Genomic DNA, 25491 nt, shown 5'->3' with positions numbered 1-25491 from the left:
TATTCGATACACTGAGCTACCAAATAATAGCCTTGCTGACTTCAAGTAGTGCAAATGAAAAATTACATATTGTATTCTGTTATATTTATGTATATAATAATTGTATATAGTCAGAAAGTGTTATGTCCATTTCTGAAAGGTCATCTTACAACCTATAGAACTGGCAGAATTGAAGACATTAAATTGAACAAAATGGTAGCATCTTGTGTGGGAAAAAGGACTAAGGAGAACTTAGAGCAAAGTTTTTAAGCTTCCATTTTTTTGTGGTGGTGGCATTCTGTATGCTAGAACAGGTAATGTATGACATTTTTGTCTATAGGTTCTTTTTTCTTCTGCCTTTTTTTTCCCCTAGAGGACTCCCAACATTGTAAACATGATTTACTCCCTTTTGGCAGGGTTGCATGGCACACGTCAAGAAGAAATGATTGATCACAGGCTAACAGACAGAGAATGGGCAGAAGAGTGGAAACACCTTGACCATGTAAGGACTAAATATACTTTATGTATAATTGTCTGAAAGGAGCCCTTCTAAGATAGGACTTTAAAATTTTTCTTTTAAAACAAATCTGAATCCCAGGACAAGTTTTGAAAGCATTGGTGATTAAATCAGAGGGCTTGATGTTCCCCATGAGATAGCTCATACCAGGCCTTACTGTTAAGTGCATTCTGCAGTATCCTAATTATTACAGTCTGCTAAAAGAGGAATGGACTCTTGTCTGTAAATGTTGGATCTGAGGCATGTTGAATTTGTTCTTTGAATTTATTAGCTCTTAGTTTGTAGACATCAGTTCTGGACCAGATCACCTGGCCTCTGTGGTGCCTTGTGATACTAGTGGTACAACTACAGACTGTTCAGTCTTTTCCCCCTTGTCTTTGCTTTTTCTCCTGTGAATCCCCATTTGTATAGTTTAGGATCACCAGTTAAAAAGGAAGGAATTATCATTCTTAAAACAAATCTAGAATTTTTCAGCTATATTTGAAATAACAGAGAGGGAGGAACTCCATTATTAAAACTCAGCACATTAATGTTTTCTTTATTTTTATGTCACTCTATTAATAAAATGTTCTTTTTTTTTCTCTGCTCCATCCATCACTGTGAATAGTTGTTGAACTGTATAATGGACATGGTGGAAAAAACTAGGAGATCTCTCACTGTACTACGGCGATGTCAAGAAGCAGACCGTGAGGAGCTTAATTACTGGATACGGCGGTACAGTGATGCGGAAGATTTAAAAAAAGGTGGAAACAGCAGCAGTAGTCATTCCAGACAACAGAGCCCGGTGAATCCAGATCCAGTTTCATTAGGTGCAGTATCCTCCTTAAAAATTGTTTACAGAATCTCTTTAAGCTTAGCGAAGTGTTAGATGAAGTTTGTATTTGTTCTTCTGATGGTTCTGTGATAGTGATGATTCCTCTCTGCTGACTACTGAATTAAATATAACTCTTATGCCCTAATAGTCATATTTCTGGGTGGAATGACTTGGGTTTTTTTGGGTGACGCTTGGTAATTTGCTTTCCATTCAGCAAAGTCTGAGACTGGTGGGGTGGGAGGAAGAACTGTTGTGTAGGGGTGGCAGAGCGGTGACATGTGCACTAACTCTCTGTCCCTTCTGACTCCCTCCATTGCCTACTTGATTAAGGAAATCTGTAGGTGTTTCTACATTGTCTGCTCTTTGAAACTGAGGGCTTTTACCATCTTAAATCAAATGACTTGGAAGTTGTCTTTCTAAGGAAATGAAGATATAAAGATAGGGGCACTTCTTAGGTGTATTTGGTTTCTGCTTAAGAAAGAAACAAGATTTGGGATGTCTACAACTGTGCACGTCTGTGTCCACCACTGCAGCTTGTGCAGGTGTGTCTGAGACAGTTTGGGTGCTGCTTGTTGTGTAGTTACTTGGAACTGCTCAGGCTTTGGCTTAGGTTGCAGAGCCCCTTTACAAGGACTGACCAAGCAGCTAGGCTTTCACCCCCTGCGGACCTCCACAGTCACACTCGCATGGTATCTCACACAGCTACTCTAAAAGGACTCTGCTATATAAAAACAAGCTTTTACTTTGTGGGTTTTTTTGTGATTTGTTAATACGTTGGCCTTTTTCTACCCCATCCCCTCACTTTCGTGGCAGTTATGGTAAAGAAACACATCTTGGTGATGCCTTTTTTATTGTTCTTCGCTCTTTTGAAGAGAACAGCAAACTATGCTTGCTTGTCTAATATTTATCTTTAAAAAAATAAATTGTCTGTATCCAATGCCTTCTACTCAAAATCATTGTAAACTGTGCTCATTAGTAGAACTGCATATGTGTGTTATTTTGCACTATATTTTATTTAAAGCTGTGGTTTCCTTTTGCCTTTATGAATAACTTATTAAGTCAAAGACTTCTTTAATTGCAAATAGAAAACCAGAAAAATCTAATCCCCTCTTTGTCATTCTCTTGGTAAATCTCTAGAGTTATTACCATAATATTTAGTGCCTCCTGATAACAATTTTTTGTGTATGTGTCAAATTATCTGAGTCAATACCTCTATAAGTTAGCTTCAGTCAGTGGAAGGAAGGGTTATGGAAAGGCTGTTCCCAAGTTCACTGGTAAGTCTAGTCCCTAGAGGAGCTGTTCTCAGGAAGAAGCATTGAGGTAACGGCTTGTACGAATGGTGTTAAATGTCATGTAAAGAAAGACTCATAAAAGTGGCACCTGAAATGTCGATCACAGCTGTAACTTCGGGAAGGACACTTGCGAGTAAGCCCCTAGATCAAAAGCAGTGGCACAGTTCTCTAGTAAAGCTGTGATGCAAAAAGAGCTAGTCCGTGGTGCTTGTAACTGTAGTTAGTAGGTAAAAAAATGAAAAGCAGCTAGTTTTTGTATTTCTTCAAGAAAACTGGAACTCATGACATTGATCAAAACTTTGTAGTTAATACTACAGCGACAACAGGTACAAAAGATAAAATGGAGATCAAACATACAACTAGATCCCTATATTAGCATATTGTTTATGTATTTGTCAAGATGAATTCTTAGCAACAGCAAAGTCTGCTGCCTTAAAAGATACTATACAGCACAACCTTTTGTATTGGACACACCAGTCATTTCTGCAGTACTGCAGGTACAACTGAACTGGTTGGAGTGAATCCATTCAATTTTAACGTGTCCATTTTGGCTATTTGGTTGAAAAATACTTCTTAGACTCATGAACATGAAACTTGGCTTGCTTTAGCCAAGTAGCATTCATGTCAATTGTAAATATTGATAAGAAGTGCTTTTTTGTCTAACATGACAAGGAGAAAACACTTACCTTGGAGTCTATGGAAGGGAAATCCTTATAGTTCCTCATATCTGGTAGTAATCTAGTTAACAAAATGAGAACTCTTAACATTCAGACATATAATAAAGTTGAAGCAGTGTCCATAAGCCTTGAGATGCTTTCGGGCTTTTTATTTTAGTTTTGAAGTGAGAAGGAAGGGGTTGAAAAATTCATACAATGTTTTAATTAAAGTACCACACCATGTAAATATTGGTGGTTTTGCTGCAGTGATTCTAAATATCAGTGATTCCCCTTTGTACTTTTTTTTTTTAATGAGGTAATCCACCCTTTAAATCCATCTTGTCATCTCCACTACCAAGGGGGAAAAAAGAGGGCCATATGGCTGCATTGTCTGTGCCTTTGTTTCTTTTTCTTTACAATTAAAATATCATCACTGAAGTGATAACATCTTACTATAAACAGTATGCCCCAGTCTTCATAGATAGCTCTTGCTGAAAAACTCCGAGCTTAAATTTAGCACTGATAGTTTGAGTCCAAAAGTAATTGAAGAAAATTCTTGTTGTTGTTTTGAACCAGTAGACCTTTTTTTCTGCCAAAGACTTTTGTTCTTCTTTTAATTTGACATCCCTGTAAATTATCTTGAGCATGACAGTTTGCAATATCTGATCAATATTTTTCTGTTGATATTTTAATTAAGAAATCAAATGAACTGTTTGATCATTCATTTTAATGCAATGTAATTTGATACACATACTAGTCAGCTACAACAGGTTACAAGCTGCCATTATTCTCCAGTTGTGTGTAAGGTGAGTCTGCTCTTTTCAGTCTGAATAATACATGTTTATGAAAGTCTAAAAATGACTCAGACTTTATATATATTCACTTCATTAACAGTGATGGTCTATGAAGTGAATAATACATCATCCAACTCCTTCATTTCTGCTGAAGAATTTCAGTACTACATACTGCAGCAAGACTGCAACTTTCATCCTAATAGTGAATAATTACACATATCAGACATTGAATACTGAAATACACACAGTGAGATAAATTAAAGATGAGGGTTCTTCAATGTTGTAGGTTATAAACAAGATCTATAACCTTACTGAGTGCAGCTGTGGCTCTAGATAAGTGGTGTAGACACACATCAGAAAGTCTGCAGTGGTGTTGGTATTTCGTGTCTGTTGAATTTATCTGAATGGAAATCTTACAAAATAGAGTTTGAAATCTCCAACTGAAGAGTGTGCCAGTACCTGCAGGATTTGCCCTAGGAAACCAGGATTCTCAGAAGTATATGAATTTGTCAAAAACATGTAGGTTAGCAATTTCTTAATAAATTTTTAAATGTTAACCCTTTCAGACCTAGTTTATATTTTATCTAAGGTGGTTCATTGCCACGTTTTCAGTGTTAGCCAGAGCACTCCTGCCAGTACATGTCTATTCATGCTGGGACTATAAAAGTGTTCCTTTGCCATTTGCAGTTAATCAGCATTGCTGTGATATGCATGATACTCTCAACATGAACTACCCATAATGCTGTGAGTGCCACAGTAACATTTATAACTTGTAATTCTGGAATATAAAACCTCTGTAATACTGGTCACTGATGATATTAAGTATTGCTCTTAATCCACTCGCTGCACGGGAGGTTTGGGCTAGATTGTGGTGTACTCAACTGCACGCTGTTATGTAGGGCGCCAGCTGCAGGATCATTGCGTGTTTGTGTGCTCAGTGTTTGCTTATGGCCTTCATTTACGATGATTCAGTAATACAGTAGCTGTGTGATTTTACTTTTCTAATTTCTTTAAAATGAGAATGCAGCTGTGTTTTGAACACAATTTCAAGGAGTGTTGTAATAGCCACAAAAATGTATTTGAGGGCAAAGAAGTGCATAAAAATACTTGAAACACGTACCCCCCAACCAGGTGCAAGGTAGTCTGATTCAGTATTACACTTCAGAGTATTACACTTCAGATCTGTATTTATGTATTATTTGGAGTTGGCATGCTTCTGAGCTTGACTCTTACAAACAAGGCAGTGAATATTTGATATTTGTTGCTCTGAGAACTTTTTTGTTTGTTTTCTGTTTCCTACCAATGCTGTTCCATTTATTATAGGGTAGAATGAAGCAAAACTTGCATATGAAATACGAAAACCATAGAAATGCATATATATTTCATTTGTGAAATAATTCAGGGCTGGTTATATGTAGCTTTTTTTATTTTTGAGCCCTAATGTTCAGTACAGCATATATGGGTATTGTTGTTCCTGCCAGGTTTTCTTTAATACAGTAAATTCCAAGATTTTCAAAAGATCAGCTATTCATCTCCATTTCTTAATACTTTGTATTGTAGGCTTGCATGTCATTGTCCGGTGATAAAACCCTCCATTCTTTTGTGTTGCCAACACATCTTTGGTCCTTCTTTCCAAATATGGATTAGACTTCTGAAGGTTTTGAACACATCTTTTCCTTCTAAGTCTTTCTATTCTGTGATTCTTGGGTTTGGGCCTTATGAGTTCATATCCTTTATTTGGTCGTAGCTTTTCATCTCAGTTTCACTTCCCAGACCCATATATATTGCTGCTCTTACAACTCTACATATCCCTCCAGGTCTCTCCAGCACCTGTTCTCTTTATCTTAAAGCCACCAAAAATGATTAATAGAATGTGAGAGCTGAAACCAAGGCCAATTTTTGTGTGTTTTCCTCATGTGTATTGTTCTATTCCAGTCCAGCAACTTTCATGCTGTTTCACAAGTTTATTTCACATTAAAATAGAAAATGTCAAAACCATTTCTTATATCAAAAATATCTCTTATTTTATTTCATTTAAGCACTTCACAGACAATTAGTGGTCACTCTCATGTATATGTACTTTTTCTTTCCCTTGTTGGGCTTTTTCATCTGGTTCAGTAGGAACTGGACTAATTATCAATACACACTTTACAACTGTGCCTGGCCATCGAATTTCAAGTAAATGCAGTATAGTACATCCAGTTGGTCTTCATAATAACATTGTTGCATTTTTACCATTAAAACCCATTGTTATTATGTCTGACATGTAAAGCTTTTTCTGTTATCCTTTCCTGTATGAGCTGCCATGTCACTTCAGGTTATTCCTAATTTTGTCAGATTTCATTCTGTTTCTTCCCAGGCAGCATTTATTTTGACTTCTAGGTGCTGCAGTCAATCAGTTATTATTTTTTCCTCATTGTGGCTTTTTGCAGTTGCTTTTGCATTTAGTATTTTAGGGACTTTGCTCAATTATGTTACTCCTGGTTTGAGTTTTCTAGATGTCCAAGTTAAGATCTTTTTTGCTGTAGTTTTCATAAGCAAGTTCTGTGATTCTTAAGCTGAAGAACACCTTACCTTAAAAATACTAATAATATAAGACTTGTATCCTCTGGTTATGTCCTGTAGTTTAGCCTCAGGAAGATGATTGTTTTCATGGACTCATCATCACTGCCTAAACAATAACCATGTTAATAATATTTTTCTTGCTTGGAGAATACGGTTTTTATTATCTTCATAAGTGCTTCTTGTCTTTTTTTTGTGCACCATTCCAAACTATGGGAAAGTCTCTCACAAGCTCTTGATTTAATTCTTCTTGCAGAGGATCTCATTCCTCATGTAAATAATTTGTGGTTGGAATAAGAGCTTGATTGATGTTTATGTTTTGGAAATTCTAACAATTAGCTGGCAATCTGGTCATTTATGTCATTGAATTCCATTTTTAGAAAGTCATGTGTACCCAAAAATCAGTTCCACATCTCTCTCTCTCTCCTTTTTTTTTTTTTTTTTTTTTTTTAATACTAAGTACCACAGACTTAAATCAAGGTTATAATCCTCTTGCAGTGGATGGTACCTTAAATATCAGGCAGGAAAACTCAACACAAAGTACAAGACATGAATGCAATAAAGCTCTTGTTTTGCCACCTTTGGAGGCTGGTTGGGTCTTTTCCTGCAGGTATTGCATGAAGAGGAAATAAAAGTGGTTTAATTTTTTGCCTTTAGGTTTTCTGAGCTTTCAAGCAATGTTTTCTGCTGCTGCCTCTGTCCCCCTAACGGAACTGGCGCTGTGCCCATAAGTCTGAAAGCCTTTAAGGGATGAGAGAAGTGTACACCAAAATATTTGTCATTTCCAGAATCATATAAGCCAAGTGATACTGAGAATTTTCCCATTTTTGGTATCGGGTCTGAAGTCTTCTATCAAGTTGATTAAACCAATATAAATAGCTGTTTTGCAAAATCCATGCACACACACACACACACACACACACACACACATCACTTTATGCTTTAGAAGTGTGAAATTCTGCCAACAAAAATCAATTTTATTGTCCATAATATCCCATACTTTAGTGACAAACAGAAAAGCTGGGGAAATCCACTCAGCTGCCGGTCAGATGGGAGGATTCAGTCAACTCCGTTGGTGTCTGCAGATTCTTGTGATAGAAACTGTATCTGTGAAACAGTGTGCAGGGTTTGGGATTCCCTACTCTCTGTGTAATTGAAACAACCCGTCATTTCCACCTTTGTTATCTGTCTGCAATATTGTCATCTTTTAAATGCATTTAAGTTTACGTAGGCTACTGCATGTAAACAGTACTGCATGCATACATTCAGAGGTGTAAAAAAATTATTTACAAAACCTGATGATTCAGCCTTTTTCTTCAAAATACTACTTTTTGACCAAGTTAGTGAATAATAACTAAGGTACGAAAATGAATATATTTGGTAAAAATTAGTATTCAAAGAATAGTATGTATACTTTTGTTATATTTCAAGCTCAGATATGTTGTTTGATTTCTAGCAGCATCTCTGAAAATATTGAAACCTATCTCTAATATACCAAATTGAGTTATTTTATTTAGACAATTGAATTCAGTCACATAGACAATAGTAATCATGGCTATGAACTTAGTTTTATGTGTTTGGGTTGATTTTTAAAAAAATTTTCTCTTCCATTACTTTGAAAAAAGTTAATCAGTTTTTAAATCATATTTTAAAAGAGCAGCTTTTCATCTGCTGAGGATATGTATGCTAAATTTCAAGCCCAAGAGAATTTTCTTTCTGTATTGTGTGATCTTATGTCTTTGAAGTCTGTGTGGAAGGGATCTTGCTGATTTCAGAGGCCTTAGGCCCAGGCCCAGAGGTTAAACCCTCTTAAAAAAAAAAAAAAGAGGAGAAGGGGAAAGAGCTGTCAAAATGTGATTGAAACGTATGGGTGAATTATGAGCTTCAGCTCTAGCAAGGTTGTTTGGCAGCACATGTATTTAGGGCTTAACGTAAAGTTAAAGGTTCTATTTTTCAAACTCTTGGAGCTATAGTTGCCAACATGGGCTCAGATATAGGAAAGCATAGCTCTGAACACAGAGAAACACCCCTCTCTTTTTCTGTGGACAGCTTATTTGATCACTGGAATGACATCTTGGCTTTTATCTGCACTTGTCAGTAACCATTCTGTTTGCACAGAGCAGAAGTGCCCAACCTGCACTGTTACCCTCTTTCTTCTTCCTTTTCTTGAGTATAATGACAAAGGATAAATCATGTCACTCCCTCAGTTCATCTTGCAAAGCCTGCCTTAGAAGTGTGGAAACTGTCATATAGAGTTGAGTCGAAACACTGTAAAATAAAAATAAAGTGAACTAGTCTTAGCCTGGCTAAGATCAGACATTCAAGTTATAAACATTGATCTGGTCTATGTGACATTCATGAGCTGTGGCCATGGCATCCGTTTTGTTTTGAGGAAAGAAAAACCTTACATGATTTTTTTGTCTGAGCAATAAGTAAAGGGAAAAGGTATTTCTCTAAGCCTTGTTCTCAACAAGCAAGCATTGCTTATGATGCTCTTTCTTTTTCCCTCTGCATGCTCTCCTCCTGCAGAATCTCATCGGGAATTCCTTCACAGGCCTGCGTCTGGATATGTGCCAGAGGAGATCTGGAAGAAAGCTGGTAAGAACTGTTTAAAAACACCAGCTTAGTCTTCTGGCAGCTGTGTGCAGTTGTTAATGTACTGATGTGAGGAATGGGGAGGCGGGGGAAGGGCTTACTAGTAACAGGAAGAAATTGTGTTTAATAATCTTAAACTGGAACTGACCGGGACATTAAATAATTTTATAATACAAACATCTGCTACTATAGTTAGGGGAATACCAGTACTTCCAATAAGAACCCCTATTTTCAGGGCTTCTAATGGTTTCTGGCTGAAACTTGATATGTTAAAGTTTCAGTCTGTTAGCAATTTAAAAAAAAGTGCGGGGGGTTGTGTTTTTATTTAAACTTCAAGATTCTTACCTAGTTAAGGTAAGAATTCCCAAAGGAGGTGAAAAAAACTAAGTACACCTGTTAGAGACAAAACTTCAAGTATACATTGTAACTATTTTTAATTTTAAAAAGATTATGTGCCCATCAGCCCCCAGTGAAGCCTGTGCTCATAAACCTGCAAAGTTTTCAATTAAGCAAGCAAGTTAGCATCTCTGCAGCTGCTCTGGGTGTTTGCAGCAGCATTGACAGCATCTGCCCATTCCTGGAAAGCACCCTGTGCCCAAGTTGTCGCTGTGCTAAGTTTTCTTCAACACTTTGAAACTCTGCCTAAGCACAGGAGTTTCCTAGTGGGGATCCCACCGTGGTGCTGGAGCTAAACCTTTGCTCTTTTGACACTGACATCAGAGCTTCCTTGTTTTCGGAGGGGCCTGGAGGCAGCTCTTGAACTCCAGCGAGGTAGTTGAGCTTCTGTATGTACACTCATACACCCCCCCCTCCTTTTGAACACCTGTATAACCGTGAAGTCTACAGCACCTGCCTGAGCAGCAGTTAATGACTAAATGGCAAATACGCAGCAGTTTTGATGCTTTCTGATCAAATCTCCTGTAAATGTTTGCTGCTTTCCATTGTATTTTAAACAAGATACAGAGCATACATGTAAAAATGTTATGCTGGCATACTGTTGTGTTTTGTGTGTCATACGGGTTTATCATGTAAAGTCTACATCTTTTAATATATCGATGTTTTTAGAATTATTGCATTTTCTGTGAAAAATAGCAAGGTACATATTTTTCTTTTTATCCAAGGAAAGCGTAGCCTTTGTAACTGAGTGCCTGAAAGTATTTTTATAATTTGTTTTTCCATATTTAACATCTTAAATAAAAAATATAAAAGAAATATGCAGTCCTAGAAAAACCTCAGTAAGAGGAGCATTGTTGAGTTGAATTTCAAAACCTTCATTCCTCTTGTAAAATCTAGGATTTTATGTCACTTGGCATATCAGGTCATTTATGTCTCATAGGTGCAATGCAAAAAAAGAAAAAAGTTTCTTCGTAGTTAGCACAAGTTCATTGAAGCTTTTGACTTGAGTTATAAAATTGGATGTGCATTCACATTACATATACCCACAATGGTAGTGCACAGAAGCTGTGGCATGTCATCCTGTGAACATTTATGTCATCAGTGCCTTTGAAATAAAGCTTTTCCTTTTGTCCTATTTCCAGTTTCCTGTTTTCAGGCTGATGTGGGCTTAAATCAACTGAGCATGCCTGTGAATTGGAGAAAAAAAAGTATGACTCTTTGCAGGATGCATACTTGTATCTGCTTCCAAGTGTAGTCAAACATCAGAAAGCATACTGCTTTCATAAATCATGGGCTTGCATTTTCAGGAGGGTGCACTGAAGTTGGAGATCTCCACAATTTCATGATCACTTCAAGGCAGTAAAGCCTTCAGCTCTGTGAGAATAGGTCTCTAATGCCATTTGAGATGCTCCATAGTTTCCTGGCTGGGCTGCAACTGCCAGTTAAGAAGGCTACAAATCTCTCAGAGGTAATTTCTGCTGGCTCAGTGTAGATCTCTTGGTCTGTCAAATATCTATAAAGACAAGTGTACAGACAGCTGAATCAAGTATGAAAGTCTGTTTGGGATGCTGAATCCATTGCATGGAAAGAATGTGGCATAAAAACAGTTAAGCAATCTCAAAAGCATGTGGAAAAGGGATTCACTTTAAACTTTTGGAGATCGATAGACTCCAGTGTAATTATTTAAATATACCAAGTTAGACATGTGCTTTTGTGATTGTTGAAGTAAGAACATATTTTGCAGTACCTTGTGAGTTAAAGTCATGCGAGCCCAATTCAGTTTCATACGTCAGTAGAAAGCAGTCATCAATGCCTTGATTCACCTCTTTGAAGTACGGATATGGAGATGAAGAGTCCAAGACAAGTTCTTGGTGCTCCTCACCAAGGAGGCAGGCAGGTAATGAGGATTGGTCAGATCATGAGTTGAATGGCTTGGTCTCTGGAAATACCTATTTGTCTTTATTAAATACAGAGAGGGTCCTAGGCCTCTCTGGGAGAGAGAGTGGGCTGCTGCCATAGTTTCTTCTGTGACATGCAGAAACTGTCTTCCAGCCATCTCCTGCCACTTAGCCAGGCCCATTGTCCATGGCAGTCCATTTGTAAGCTCTGGAGCTACAAAAGAGGTGTGAAATGATCATACTTTGTTGTACAAAGACAGTAAGGGTCCTGCACATAGTACAGACTAGTCCTGAGAAAGAGATGGTGCATTTTGGGATAGGATGCTGAGATAACTCTTGTCACCGAGTGTTGATGGCCCCCTTTGCCAGGGTCAACCTGAAAGTGAGATGGTGCAAAATGTTGTGGTGGCACAGGACTGCATATCTGCCCACCACCTTTCTTTTCTCATCATGTGGACCAAGTGTGCCCATGATGTGAGAGAGGTGACCAGGAGCTGGCTGGTGAATCATCATGTTGGGTGAAGGATGAGCCGAGTACCTCTCCTGAGTCTGCGGCAAGGACCTCAGACGGCGCTGAGTAATGCCTATTCCACACAAGCTGTTTCCTTCCTGGAGCTTCTCTCATGAGTTATCACTACTCAAAGATTTCAGCTGCATTCCTAAAATGATGAGTGAGTTTGTGCCAAGAATGCTTAGTGTTGTTGGGAAGGCAAAGGATGCAGGTACATGCATCTTAGATACTTGGTTTTTAAAAACTTCCAGATTTATGTTTTCTGATCTTGGAATCTAATCTCTCTTCCTTTCTCTGGAAGTGCAGAGAAAGGAAGAGTACCACTATCATTCTTATCTTCATTGCTCAGCATTGTCAAGGCAAATAAAATCTCCTTCACTATCACCCATAACTTTTCCTGCACAGATATGACAGTCTTTATTGTTATCTTAAACTATGTAGCCTGAATTCAATGTCTATAAAATATCAGTAGGTAGTGGAAACATTTAGTTTGAGAAGCTGTGAAGAAAATCAGTGATACGAAATTTTGTCTAGTTTATTTGAGTGTTCATGAGTTCACGGTATATTGAAATAATGACGGTACATTGTCACCAAAACCTCCAACGTATTTTAATTATTTGTTTTCACACTTAGTATAGCACAACACGAATTCTGTCATCAAAGTTAATGGAAATACTAAAATCTAATCCATAGTTTAAGCCAATTAAAAAGTATCAGGCATATGGCCTCTTAAGCACTTTCAGCATCTTCACGCTCTGAAAAGCTTTGCAAAAAAACTTCTACAATACAGAAGATAGAATTTAATTTTCAATTTCTATATTTGGACTGAAAAGTAGCTTAGCTAGGATGAAAAACTAAAATTAGAAGTCCCTGTGAAAATGCTGGAATATTTTTCTTCTGTCTAATATAAGAAACTGTCATTTCTAACCACTGTAAACACCTAAACACAAAACTGAATTTATCTGATGTAATGAAAGTGCATCATGCCATACAAAGATAATTTCTATCTGCAACAAATACCAGAAAGAATACAGATTTTCTTACAGAAATCCACTTTGTTAGTAACTGCAGTTCATAGACACGAAATGCCTGTATTTAAGTTGCCTCATTTTTATGAAAATGGTAATAAAATTGCATCTGTATGTTTGCCTGTGTATATTTCTTTTTTCGTGATCAGTGAATGGTTGCAGTTGGTAATAAATATTCAAGCACCTTGCAAATGTCCTACCAATTCCCTTTGCTGATCAGTGTGTGCCTCTGGGACTAGAATAGGAATGCATAATTTAAATATAAATTGCCTGATTTGCATATACAATTAGACTAGCTGTAGCTTTGATCGTAAGCAAAAATTATTGTCCTGTATTGCCACTTAGATAGAATTTTAATTCACCTTGAATATTCAAAGTAAATTAAGCCTTGGCTATATGGTTGAAGGGTATGATTTTTTCCTCTCCTGAGGCTTTCCCCTAAACAACATTTATGGTAGGGTAATATAAGGGCATATTTTCAGCCTCATAAAAATAAAGGCATAAGTTTTATCTCTAAATCCTTCCCCACCCCCTTGATAACTTCAGTTGAAACATCTCTTGCAGACATACACACATGTAACACGCACACATACCCTCAGTGGAACTCTTCTTTCATTTTAATTAGTTCAATTTCAGTTCAGTACATGGCTTAAAGTTAAGGCTTTATTGTAATTTACTTAATAACTGAAAATGGATACTTCATGTAGTTCTTATTTTTTAACAGCAAGTGCAGAGCTATCAGACATAACTCAAGAGAGTGACAGACTATCTGTAGGTAAGGGTTAGGTCTGTGTGCATGTGTGTGCACACAAATACATGGGCTAAATACATGGACTAAAATTCAAACCTGTAACACCGATCTAATACTTAGATTTTAATCTACAGTAAAACATTTTTAATAGAAATCTATGTTTTTAATTAAACAGAACATTTAATTAAGGTGGTTTCTAAGTGCATGAAACAATTAAGAGCAAACACTTGAATGAAACATGTCATAATTAGTTTTAATAGAGTGTTAATTGGTACTAGGTTTGCCAAGTTAATAATTACTGCTTATTAAATTTTCAATTAATCATTGTCATTTTGCTTTGAATAAAGATGAAAATTAGATAAACTAATTCAGGGGGAGGATGGTTTCCTTGTTAATTAGAGCAGCTAATTAAAAAAAAAAGAAATTACTTGTTTTAATTGTCAATTAAAAGACTGTTCATTAGTAAAATTTTTGCACCCTTCTTGCATCAAAACCCAAATAACCGATTTGAGACAATCCATGTTTTCTGGAATAAAAGATATGACACTAGTATATACCAAAGAAAGGGTTCAAACTGTAGTTGTTTTACAAGAAACATAAAGGTTTCAGTTTAATGAAGCGGTGTGCCCCTGCTCAGTGTTAACTGTGTGCCGAAGCCTTGCTGGCCAGGGTGTGCTCCAGAGCTTAGCGGAGCCAGGAAGTTGAGTCTTCAAGTATAAATATGGATTTGAAGGAGAGATCAAGGGGTCAAATGAATGCTCATAAACAAATTTTGTCTCATAAAACTGTATGTCCGGGAAAAGATATTAGACGAGTGATTTAAAATTTTTATGTAAACTCTTGGGGTTTTTTAGCTTCATGTATTTGTTTATTAACATATGGGGGAAAGAATTGTTAAAGACTGTAAATCCTGTCTTAATTTCCAGAGCTTAAGGATAATTTTTTTACAAAGTCTGTAATATCATGTTAAAATAATTATTGTCAAACCTGTTTATCTGTGCTGCAAAACCAGTTTTCCAGTGTTCAAATAGATTGCAATTACATTGTGCCAGAGATCTGAAATGACTGTACCGAAAGAAGTACTGACTGTGAATCAAAATAGCAAGAATCATCACAAGTTAGATACTTTGGTGATGGGGAAGTAGACAAGCACCTCAGTGGTCTTGAAGATTCTTGAGGAACTAGATTCCTCTGTATCTCTCTACTCAGAATGAAGACTATCATAATTGAGAATAATCTCAACACAGTAATAGTGATGCATTTCCTGCATCAGTCCCACATAGCCCCGTGCCAAACGTCCTGTGCTGATGAGGATTTCTTCCCTCCTTTGCAGAGGAAGCTGTCAATGAGGTCAAGCGCCAGGCTATGGCTGAGTTGCAGAAGGCAGTGTCAGAGGCGGAGCGGAAAGCTCACGACATGATCACTTCAGAGAGAGCCAAGATGGAGCGCACTGTTGCCGAAGCCAAGCGCCAGGCTGCAGAGGACGCACTAGCTGTTATCAATCAGCAGGAGGATTCAAGTGAGGTAAGGACCTTGCTGGGCAAGCATCACCTGTGGCTGCAAAGCATACGTGCATCTGAGCTGGCTTTATTCTGGCATAGGCTGTTTGCGTGACACAGGAGATCAGTGCCCACCATTAACTCTTCGCACGGTTGCTTTGGACATGTATTCCAGGCATACACTGGGTTCCAAATTTTCTGAGCCCAAAATAGCTAGTGAACTTGAGCTGTGTTCTCACCTTTTAACTGCTGTTCAGGGTTACATATAAAGTGCACATAGCTGTTCTAACTTGGCTTTTCAGTAGCTTCATTTTAAAGCTCTTTAAACTGCCACACTGGATAAATAAGATTGCTCAGTGGAAAACATTTGACGAATCTAATTTAGACAAAGAAATTATACATGTAAGAGATTGTAGAACAAGTTGGCTAAAAGCTTGTCTGGGGAAAGTGTTCGATGTAGAAGAGATTAACAAAAGATGATGGCTCCTGTAGGACAGAATGTTAATGTAAATTTGGAAGTGTTTCCTTATTTTGAATGTGTTGCTTTGGCTGCAGGGAGTATTTCAGAGTCAAGGAGTGGGCAGCATATGGAAGGAGGAAAAATAGACTGAAAGAACAAAGAGTAAAACAAGAATAAGTATGTTAAATAAACCTTGATGTACTTTCCAACCTGAGAGTGTAAAACCTTGAATTATTGTGGTACAGGACATCTGACACTATGACTGGCTGGAAGCTGGGAGTGAAAGAGCAGCGTGTGTTTGACCAGTGCAGCATCAGTCTAGATAGCAATTAAATTTTATGCCTCTTATAGAAAAACAGAGTCCTAAGTTAAAACTGCTCTTAAAAACAGACACGACAAAGAAATTACATCAGTTAAAGTTTTTGTATACAATCTTCACTTCTCAAGACCACTGAAGTGAAAGAGCGTTACCTTCATGAAGTATTTATTGTTCTTATACGAACATCTTGACTGTCGTAAACCCACTTTTTAATGTAAATTTTAAACAGCAGGGAGTTGGGAAAAAGAGTAGATAGCAGAACCTGTTATGTGGGACATATATTTGTGTACACTCATGTATAAACACTTTCTGTGGACTGGATGGGCAGTGTTATAGAAGAGTCACTTCAGTTGAAAGATGCAGATGAGCTGGCTGCAGCACGATGAGAACACTGGCAGAAATCACAAGCAGATAAGTCAGTGGCATGCTGCAGTATGCATCTGTAATTTGAGGGAGCATAAGATTTTAATTCATACCAGGCTTCTCTGGAGATGAAAGACCATTGTGGGATCACTGAATGCCCAGAGTTTCTCCTTAATGTGTAGCAGATGAATAACAAGGAGACAAAAGGAATTGATTTTCAGCATCTGAAAGTTTCTCAGGAAGAAAGGGACCAGGGGAAGTGTATGTACCCTTTAAGTACTAACTGTTCCACTGTAGATTAAATGAGACATAAATTCAATTTATTGGCCTTTTGTATCTAAGATACTCAAGGACATTTTTGCTGCACTATTCATAGAAAGGGCATTTTTCTGACATAGCATCATTAAAGAGCTGTCATTTTGTGTGTGTATATATACAAGAGACGCCTATTGTTAAAACCAAAATTCCAAAGATAAATGCCTTTAGAGGAAACAGCAAATTAAATCTGTTTAGTGAACTGATACAGTGTAAGCAGGACAGAGGAAGTACTTATGTGCCAATACACACAGCCCATTTTTCCACAAGCAAATGTGTATTCAAAGGAATGCATAGAGAGTTTGTGTGCTGTAATTAAATCCTGAGCAGTCAAAGCTCTGGAAAAAGCCATATAACAACAGACATCTTTACTTCTTCTCCGGCAGAAGTGATTACGAGGTTTTTCACTTCTTGGGAATGGGACTTCGGGCAAACAGTCCTTTTAATTGCTCTCTAATGAAATGTGTCTCATAAGGTTATAGATGTTCTCAGGGCTGTGTGTCCTCAGGGAGGTCACAAGCCTCCTGGACCGAGAAATAAAGTCTGGTGTCCTGGTCCTGCAGCTTTCACCCCTGTGTGGTACATGAGTGTCCACACAGGGTGGTTGTTTTGAGATGGAAAGTGCAAGTTTTAGTAAGCCATCAGAGAGAACTCAGGTTTGCTCAGTTTGTGTTTACAGGTGCTTAATTAACTGTGAAGGGAGATGACGGCAATACTTGTTTGGGAGTTAGATATGTCTATATATAAGTAGTTCCTCTTTAGTTTCTAATTATGACAAACTCCAGAGAGTTAGGGTGATGCTTCTCACAATTACCTGTCTTATTTTTCCCACGGGTGACTCCTGTAAGAATAGACTGGCCTTTTCCTTCATCTTTGAGGACAGGATATTATTTTACCAGTATTTGAAAGGTGTTTCTTTGGTGATGAGACCTTGTGTTTTTTGAGTTTGAGGAGTAAAACTCCACATTTGCTTTGGTGTTCATTCTCTGTGGATGTCCCTCCTCATTTGTCTAGGTTATAAGTCTCCATAAACCTTTCTCTGTTTACAGCTTTCAGCAGAACAATTCCAGCAACACAGATGCCTGTGTACATAAGACACTGGAGTAAAATTTCTAGGGCTAAAATATTTCCAGTTTCAAATATGAGACTGTTGAAATGCAGCTTCTGCAGTCTTACAGGTCTAGAGGGGGAAGGCTGAGCATCCCTCCTCATTTCTTATCCTTGGTGGGACATTACACCAAGGCCTGCAAGACAGCGCAGTGTAGGCTGCTGTATAACCTCTATGAGTTCCTGACAGAGAATATTTCTCCCATGGGTGTCATTTGTTCCTTTGGCTGTTGAAACCATGAATGGAGATGTGAATTTGGCACTGGGTTTCTAATGTATCAGATATAATTTTCATCTGATATGGCCACTCCCTGTCTATTGGCAAGGTTTCTCCCTTACAGCTATTCATTTTTTATTCAGTAAAATGCAACCTGGACCTAGCTGAGGCTTCTTGAAGCTGTTCTGGTGTGAGAACTTTGTGGCATAATTTTTATTGCAGTCTGCTCCAGAGCTCAAAGTGATAACTAGTACCAAGGATTAACTAGCACTCAGGATTTTCGTAATTTTTATAATTCTAAGATAATATGAGGTCTCCTCATCCAAGACCTTTTAGGTAGATTGGGTCTCTAATATTCTTTGTTGATGTTGTTGTTTTTGTGTGTTTTTTCTGGGTTTGTTTGGGGTTTTTTGGTGTTCTGGTTTGCTTTGGTTTTAACCCAGAAAAAATAGCATCCCTGAGTGCATGATTGTCTACAAGAAAAAAGTGAAGTTGGGCATGTTATGCTGACCAGACCAAAATTATGGGAGCATAGGACAGTAAGAAGACTAATAGGAGAGGTGTGATATTTGGAAGTATCTTGACTTTTAAGAAGTGGTCTACAATATTTTGAGAATCACCACATTACATAGTATAATTTTCTAACTATAGAATTTCTAACCCTGACCTGATCTCTTGTTGAACTATTGCTCTTTACTTATGTTTGAATTGTTCAGCACAATTTAATTGGCAGTGCCCCTGATTCAGTGTCTGTGCATTGACTTTCTAAAGATTTCCATAGTTTCTTCACATAAGGCCTTGCAAATGACCAGGATGTGTTTGTGATTTTCTGTTACTGAAATTAGTTAAGAATCAGCTAACAGAGCACTCTGCTGTTGGAAGGCAAAAGGACCAGAAGTCCTACCTGTCAGCATGACTGCTCCTGAACCACAATTATTTCTTTACCAGTTCCTTACAGATACTTTACAAAAGATGACCCATTCATCAGTAGTTGACTTGGCTAAGTACAGAAACATATGTGAGCAGCCTACTCTTAAATGACTGCAGTGCTTGCTTTGGCTGCAATGTACTGTTGTGCAAATCAGTTTTAATAGTAAGGGTGAACAGCTTAGCAAAGAGACTGGCTGCCCAGATTGTAAGAGGGGGTGGGATCCTCAAAACATCTGTCTTTCTGCTGTGGTATAAAATGCCATTGAAAAATCTGACACTCAGTGTTCTTCCTCACTTTTGAGTAGAATGGAGGCTGGGGACAGGGAAGGAACACAAATGTTTCAGTTCTCTCTACTTAAAGCAGATGCTGACATCTGCTCAGATAAAATGGATATGTAATGGTCCAACACTGCTTTTAGGAGATGTGTAATGTTAGGGCTTGTTTATATTGCAGCAGTTCATGTTGTATGTGAATATCACACCTGACGTTTTGAAGACAGCTGGTTTCAATCTCTGATGACCAATCCATTGAGACCAGGACTGTGCCAGCAAAGCTGACTCTGAGCATCAGATGGTGTGATTCAGGCAAGCCTAGTTTTTAGGCTGGTATTAAATTTAATACTTGTGTCAGCTAATGTTTAATTTTTTTGGCTGAGCGTCTCTTGGAAAGTAGCACATCATCCCCTGCAGTGGTGGGTGGTACAGAGGCGCCAGAGCGATGTGCTCTGCGCAGGATCAGTCCAGATGTGATGTGAACATTGTCACTGCCCCAGACTGCTAAGCTAAGCCTGGTTAGCCAGCTTGCTCGTCTTCTCCATATGCTGCTCTGTACTTCTGTTTTCAGGATTTAGCTACTCTTCACTGACTTAAATGAACATTGATGTATTTCACACAATAAACAGTGGCTTGGGCAAGCCTGGAGTGTTCAGTGATAGGTGTAACTTTACTAGAAACATCTAAAGGTTCAAATGTCATTTTGACGCAGCGTGGGAATTTCTGAAGTACCAATATGTTTCCCTTTCTAATGAGTCTTGGATAAAATTCTCGTAAACAACTTTGCTGGGTTTTTTACTGCTATTCAGCAGCTCATACAGTCTTTGTTTACGCCACTGTGGTTTCAGTGATTTCTAGATGTTCCTTTTCTTGTGGTTAGCAGTGGTAGAGTTTTGAATGCCATGGGCATTGCAGAAACGGGAAAAATCTGTGTTCTTCCTACCCAGCCATGCTTCCTTTCATGGTAAACTGAGGAAATCCAGAATTTCTCAAAGATGACAGAGCAAGGGTTTTTTTTGTCTTACTTAGGCAACCTCTATCCTAAGTCTCAGTTGGAGATGTCAGAGGAAAGCAAATACTCAATTGTGGTTGACTATTTCAGAGATAAAAACAACAGGATGGGCAAAATTATTGACAAGTGTGTGTTCTGGTACTGGAGACCACAGAAATGGAAACCATTTGTTTTTAAAAATTTTCATGATGGCAAACAGAAGTTTTTGAGTTCTGTTGTTTGAAGATGGAAGCTTAAATGCATAAGAATTAAGAGTTTGACCTAAGATAAGGCTCTGACCTAAGACTGATGTTCCTTGTCAGTTGAAAGAGGAGGATGAAATATGATCGGTGGCATAAATTCAGAGTGAGATTCCCATCTGGTGTAATTTAGCCCAATTTCATTGAATTAATCCATTTTCAAGGTAGAGAAGTTAAATTGAATTGTGTAGTCTAAGAATCTGGCCTTTTGTATAACCCCACTGGTTCACAGGCAAATCAGCATAGAGTTGAGCTGCAATCCAGTCCTCCTTGTAGTTTTAGCTACATCTGGAACTCTGTAGAGCACAAGCTGGAAGTGCAGTGTAGTAGGTCACTACCTAAAGATGGAGATATAGACCACCAGAGGCTTTGAGAGATCAGCTACTCCCTTTCTCAATCCATGATCAACTCCAGCTGAATCATTCCTGTAAGATACCTGCTTTATCTGTACTTTAATGATGGAGATTCTTCAGCACCTCTAGGCAATTTTTGCCTGTCCTTAACAGATGTTTGATCCCATTACTTCTGCTTATCTGTGTACACACAGATTTAGCCATTCACTGCAGTGATGTTTGGGTGCTACTGTCCCCTCTCAGGCTACCATCTCACCTTAGGTTTAACAGTCTGAGTTCATTCAATCTCTTCTCATAGCCTGTGTTTGTCTGATTTCTGATTATTCTGGCTTCCATTCTCCAGGTTCTTTCCAAGTCTTACTAGTCTTACTTGATTTGCGGTATTTGGAGTGCATCATCCCAACCCATCCTGGACAGTGCTCTAGGCTAGATCTTGCCAGTACTAGGAGATAGAGAGTCTTAAATAATGTGTAAAGCAGTCCATAGTTGTGGTCATATGCCCTTGTATGAAGATTGCCACCTTGTGACGTTGTGGTCACCTGTTGTCCAAGATGCTGTCTGCACAGTTCAACAAGGATGCTCCATTTTGCTGGTACCTGCTACAGCATCCCAGGAGGGAAAATACCTCGAGTATGTTCAGTCCCATAGTGAGCTCAAGCTCTGTCTGTTATAGCTGGATCGATTTGAAATACGTGAGCAGCAGAGGCATGTGAAGCACAGCCCAAGCCAGTAGCTGGCATCTTGAGCCTGGATTTTCTTTGGTAGAATTCGAGGCTATCAGCCAACAGTGTGAACAGGAAGCACCTGTTTCCAAAGGTTACAGTGCCCAAGCCTGATCTTTACTGCTGTTTTTCAGTACTTGCACACAGGAAGGAGCAATGAATGGCCACAATGGTGAGGGCTGTAGGACAGAGGGTTCCGCACATCAAATCCAGCTACTATCACAGTGCAAGCTCCTCATGACATGTGTGCTTCTTCATGCTAATTTGCACTATGGTAATTTTTAAATGCAATAAGTTGTTGAATAAGGGTGAGCTGTAACATTTATTTTGAAATTCTTGTAGTTTATGTGCTTTTATTCCCACAATTACGCTAAAGCTGTAATGACCTGTTAAATTAGAAATAATATTTCCAATGGACAAAATCACATACCAAACAATGTAGGACACATTAAGGAATCATGTAAGGAGCCAGCTTAGTGCTTTACCACTTCATTAAAATCTTGCACATATGTATCACTTTTCATGTTCTAGATAGGCTGATGTCTATTTTAATAAGAATGTTGAACCCATACTGTTAAAATTAAATTACTATTTTCTGACATCAGGTCTTGGGGTAAGATACTGATGTACTGTATGGTGACTCTGGTCACATCTGGAGACAGTTCTGTGTGTGCAGATAGGCTTTCCTCAAAAAGGGAGGCAAAATGAAGGTTCCTCAGAAGCTGACCTGTATTAACAGATGCTTGAACAGGTCAAGTTTGACATCCTCATAATAATTCCCACACAATGTTGCTAACAGATCTGCATAAGGGAGTAATTCCTGCACCTGGGCAGTTACTGGCTGATTTCAACATTATTCCATGTGGGGAAAAGTGTCTTTTCAGAAAAGTCTGCATGGGGAGGTTTTGTGCGTGTGAATTTGTTTTCAGGGGAGGGGATAAAGGGAAATAAGTGCCAAACCCAGGGCTGGCAATTCAGTTGGAAACGAATAGCTAGGAGGTCAGCAAGCATGGCAGTAGGTGGAAACTCTGTGCAGGAACAGAATTACACTGTATTTCCTGATGACAGTACAAGCATCAAGCTGTTAAAGTGAAATTTTCATTAGTGTGATGCAACTGTAAAGAAATACTAGAATAGCAAAAGAAGGAGAATCCAGGGACATCACACTTTGTTATCTTTCTGGTAGCAGGATGAGTCATTGTATCTCTTTGAAATGCTAATACAAACATGTCAGGTCATTTTGGTGTATGTGTAAATATGTCTGTGTGTATGTGTTTGTGTACAGTGGTCTAAATGACTTATAGTTATTTTTCATTGTGGAGATAAAAGGTGTTCAAGAATAGTACAGCCATCCGTTCTAAAAGGTGGATTTACCTCTCCAGCACTGGACAGAGTATGAGCAAAAAGAACCCAAAACAATGAACACTGAATCAAAACCAGGTGATGCCAGACAAGGAGTCTGAATTCCTGACGTTCAACTACCAGAAACATCTGTTTCTGTGTGTTGGTAATTCCACCTTTTTTTAAAGTGTTTTTAAAGATGGGAACAATTTTATGAATTTAAAAAAAAAGTCCCCAACACATGTATCTGTAATTACCTGGTTTAGTCTGTGTGTTTAATCAGTATGAATTGAGAATGCCATGTACCTTTGATTTCAATCTCAAAGAACAATTGAGCACTGGGCAGTTACTCTTCCCCCATCTGCCAGTACATGCCTATGCAAAAAAACAACCAACCAACCATCCAAAACAATAAAAAATAGCAAAAAGGGGGAAAATGGAACTAACATAGGGATATTTTCTAAAGAAGCCACTTGATTCCAATTAAATGTCTAATTTCCTTAAAATACTGTTTTGGATTTAGGTCTTTGTTTGATTCTGAAATCGGGAATTAGTTTTTAAAGTAGTTGAGGAATATCACTTAAGGATTGGCTGTGTTCCAGCATCCAGCTGGCAGAGCTATAGAGTGTGTTAAAGTGAATAAGCACACATATTCTTCAGTGGCTTCCCTATCCTGCCAAAGATTTAGGCTCTAGCTTAACTGTTCACTGCCAGAAGTGCCACTGAGTCAATTGAAAATGAAGTTTTCCTAGGGTAGTAAGTTTTACCTGTGTGTTAAGTCTTTTTTCTCCTTTCTTATCTTGTATTAGTCCCTCTCCACTTTTGGAAGAACAGAGGTTTTTTATGTGCATGTTTCATTACTTGTTTTAATAAATCTGTGAGAGGAGCTAGCTGAAGTTTTACTGAAATTTTCTATTAGTCAGTATGCTGCTGCTGATGGCTGGATGTGAGGGCATACTTGGACTTTGCATCATTAGTACTGACAAATAGCTGCTTCTATTCTTGCCCAGTTTCTGAAGGCCAGAGTCCTCCAGGTGACCGGAGCTGCGGTAGAACAGGTTCAGACACCCAAAGTGTAGCACCTACTGATGCCTTAGCTGTTCTTGGGCAGAGGGCTGACTAGCAGTTCCCTGCCAGCTGTTTTTAGTGTAAAATTTAGGACACTAGCTAATTTCTCCCATCTCTCTCCCTCCTCTTTTGCTTCTAGAGTTGCTGGAACTGTGGCCGGAAAGCTAGTGAAACCTGCAGTGGTTGCAACACAGCAAGATACTGCGGCTCATTTTGCCAGCATAAGGACTGGGAGAAGCACCATCACATCTGTGGACAGACCCTCCAAGCCCAGCAGCAAGGAGAGACACCAGCAGTGAGCTCCTCGGTGACACCCAGCAGCGGGGCTGGAAGCCCCATTGACACTCCACCAGCAGCTACTCCTCGGTCCACCACCCCGGGAACCCCATCCACCATAGAGGCGACTCCTCGTTAAAACTGAACTCGAATCTCCGGAAACAAAAACACAGCAGAAAATGAAACCAATTCCTCATCCTCAGATGCGCAAAGATTTTAACTGAACTGTCATATTTCAATACTTCAATAAGAACTTACTGTATCTTGAGGTGGTAGAAAATACATAAGGCCAGTAACGGGTCATAATGACTTATTGTGGATAACAAAGATATCTTTTCTTTAGAAAACTGAAAAGAGAGCAGAGAATATACACAAAATGATAGATTTGACCTCCTCCCTGTTATTTTCCAGTAGCTGGGATTTTAAACTAGATGACCTCATTAACAGATGCTTTACCAAACAGCAAACCAAGAGATTGCTAATGCTGTTGAAAGCAAAATGCTAATATTAAAGTCACAATGTTCTTTATAACAATAATGGAAATTAAATAAAAAAAGAGAGAGAGAGAAAAAAATAACCCTCAAGGGCATGAGCATTGGATACAGCAGTAGACATTTTAACAAGAAGATGAATGGCGTCCGTGGGTTACTGACTGAACTTTGAAGACCCGCATCAAAACGCGCAGATGTGCAGCAGATTGGAAGGAGACACAGATGTTCATTTTTTTCCTGTTTCTAAAAGAAATAAAATAATATCCAGGTCAACAGAATGAAAAATGAAAGATGATTTGCAGTGGGATGTAGGACTACAGCAGCAAAGAAAAAAAATGCCATAATACAAAAGGCTTTTTTTTTTTCCTTTTAAATACAGAAATAAGGGACACAGCCTGCAGTTAATTAGCATCCTGGCGGCTTTGACATCAGCCAGCTGCTCCAACTAAACCTTTCAACATTTCTTCACTTTTTTTGCAAGGTTCCACAGAGTATGACAATCGGGTCTATTCCAGCTCATTCATTTTTGTATTGAAAATTAATAATAATAGTTAATAACATGGTGGCTCCAGCCCCTTTCCAAATTCTTTCCACCCATCCTGTTTGGATTTTTAATTAAGAAAAAAAAAAGAAAAAAAAGAAAAAAAAAAAAGAAAGAAAAACCCCCTTAGTAGTTCTCTTGGTGTTAAAACACTTATGTCCTGTGAGGTTTC

At 38.3% G+C, this 25491-nt stretch overlaps 1 protein-coding gene across 12 annotated transcripts in view; it reads left to right on the top strand.

The window, feature by feature from the left end:
* Positions 1–25491, top strand: part of RUNX1T1 (RUNX1 partner transcriptional co-repressor 1) — a 111828-nt gene that overhangs the window by 83601 nt on the left and 2736 nt on the right. For all 12 annotated transcript variants that reach the window (XM_051785381.1, XM_051785371.1, XM_051785373.1 and 9 more), the window contains 5 exons: positions 396–481; positions 1104–1305; positions 9144–9212; positions 15127–15317; positions 24151–25491. The exon at positions 24151–25491 is cut by the window's right edge and continues 2736 nt beyond it. In XM_051785381.1, coding sequence (XP_051641341.1) covers positions 396–481; positions 1104–1305; positions 9144–9212; positions 15127–15317; positions 24151–24426 — 824 coding nt within the window. In that variant the 3' untranslated portion in view covers positions 24427–25491. The remainder of the gene's footprint in view (positions 1–395; positions 482–1103; positions 1306–9143; positions 9213–15126; positions 15318–24150) is intronic.

The sequence above is a fragment of the Manacus candei genome, unplaced genomic scaffold (assembly GCF_025592945.1).
Source record: "Manacus candei isolate 608988 ecotype Guabito, Panama unplaced genomic scaffold, ASM2559294v1 h1tg000019l, whole genome shotgun sequence".
NCBI lineage: Eukaryota > Metazoa > Chordata > Aves > Passeriformes > Pipridae > Manacus > Manacus candei.
The sequence above is the reverse complement of the archived record's forward strand: the minus strand, read 5'-3'. Positions and strand labels throughout refer to the sequence as shown.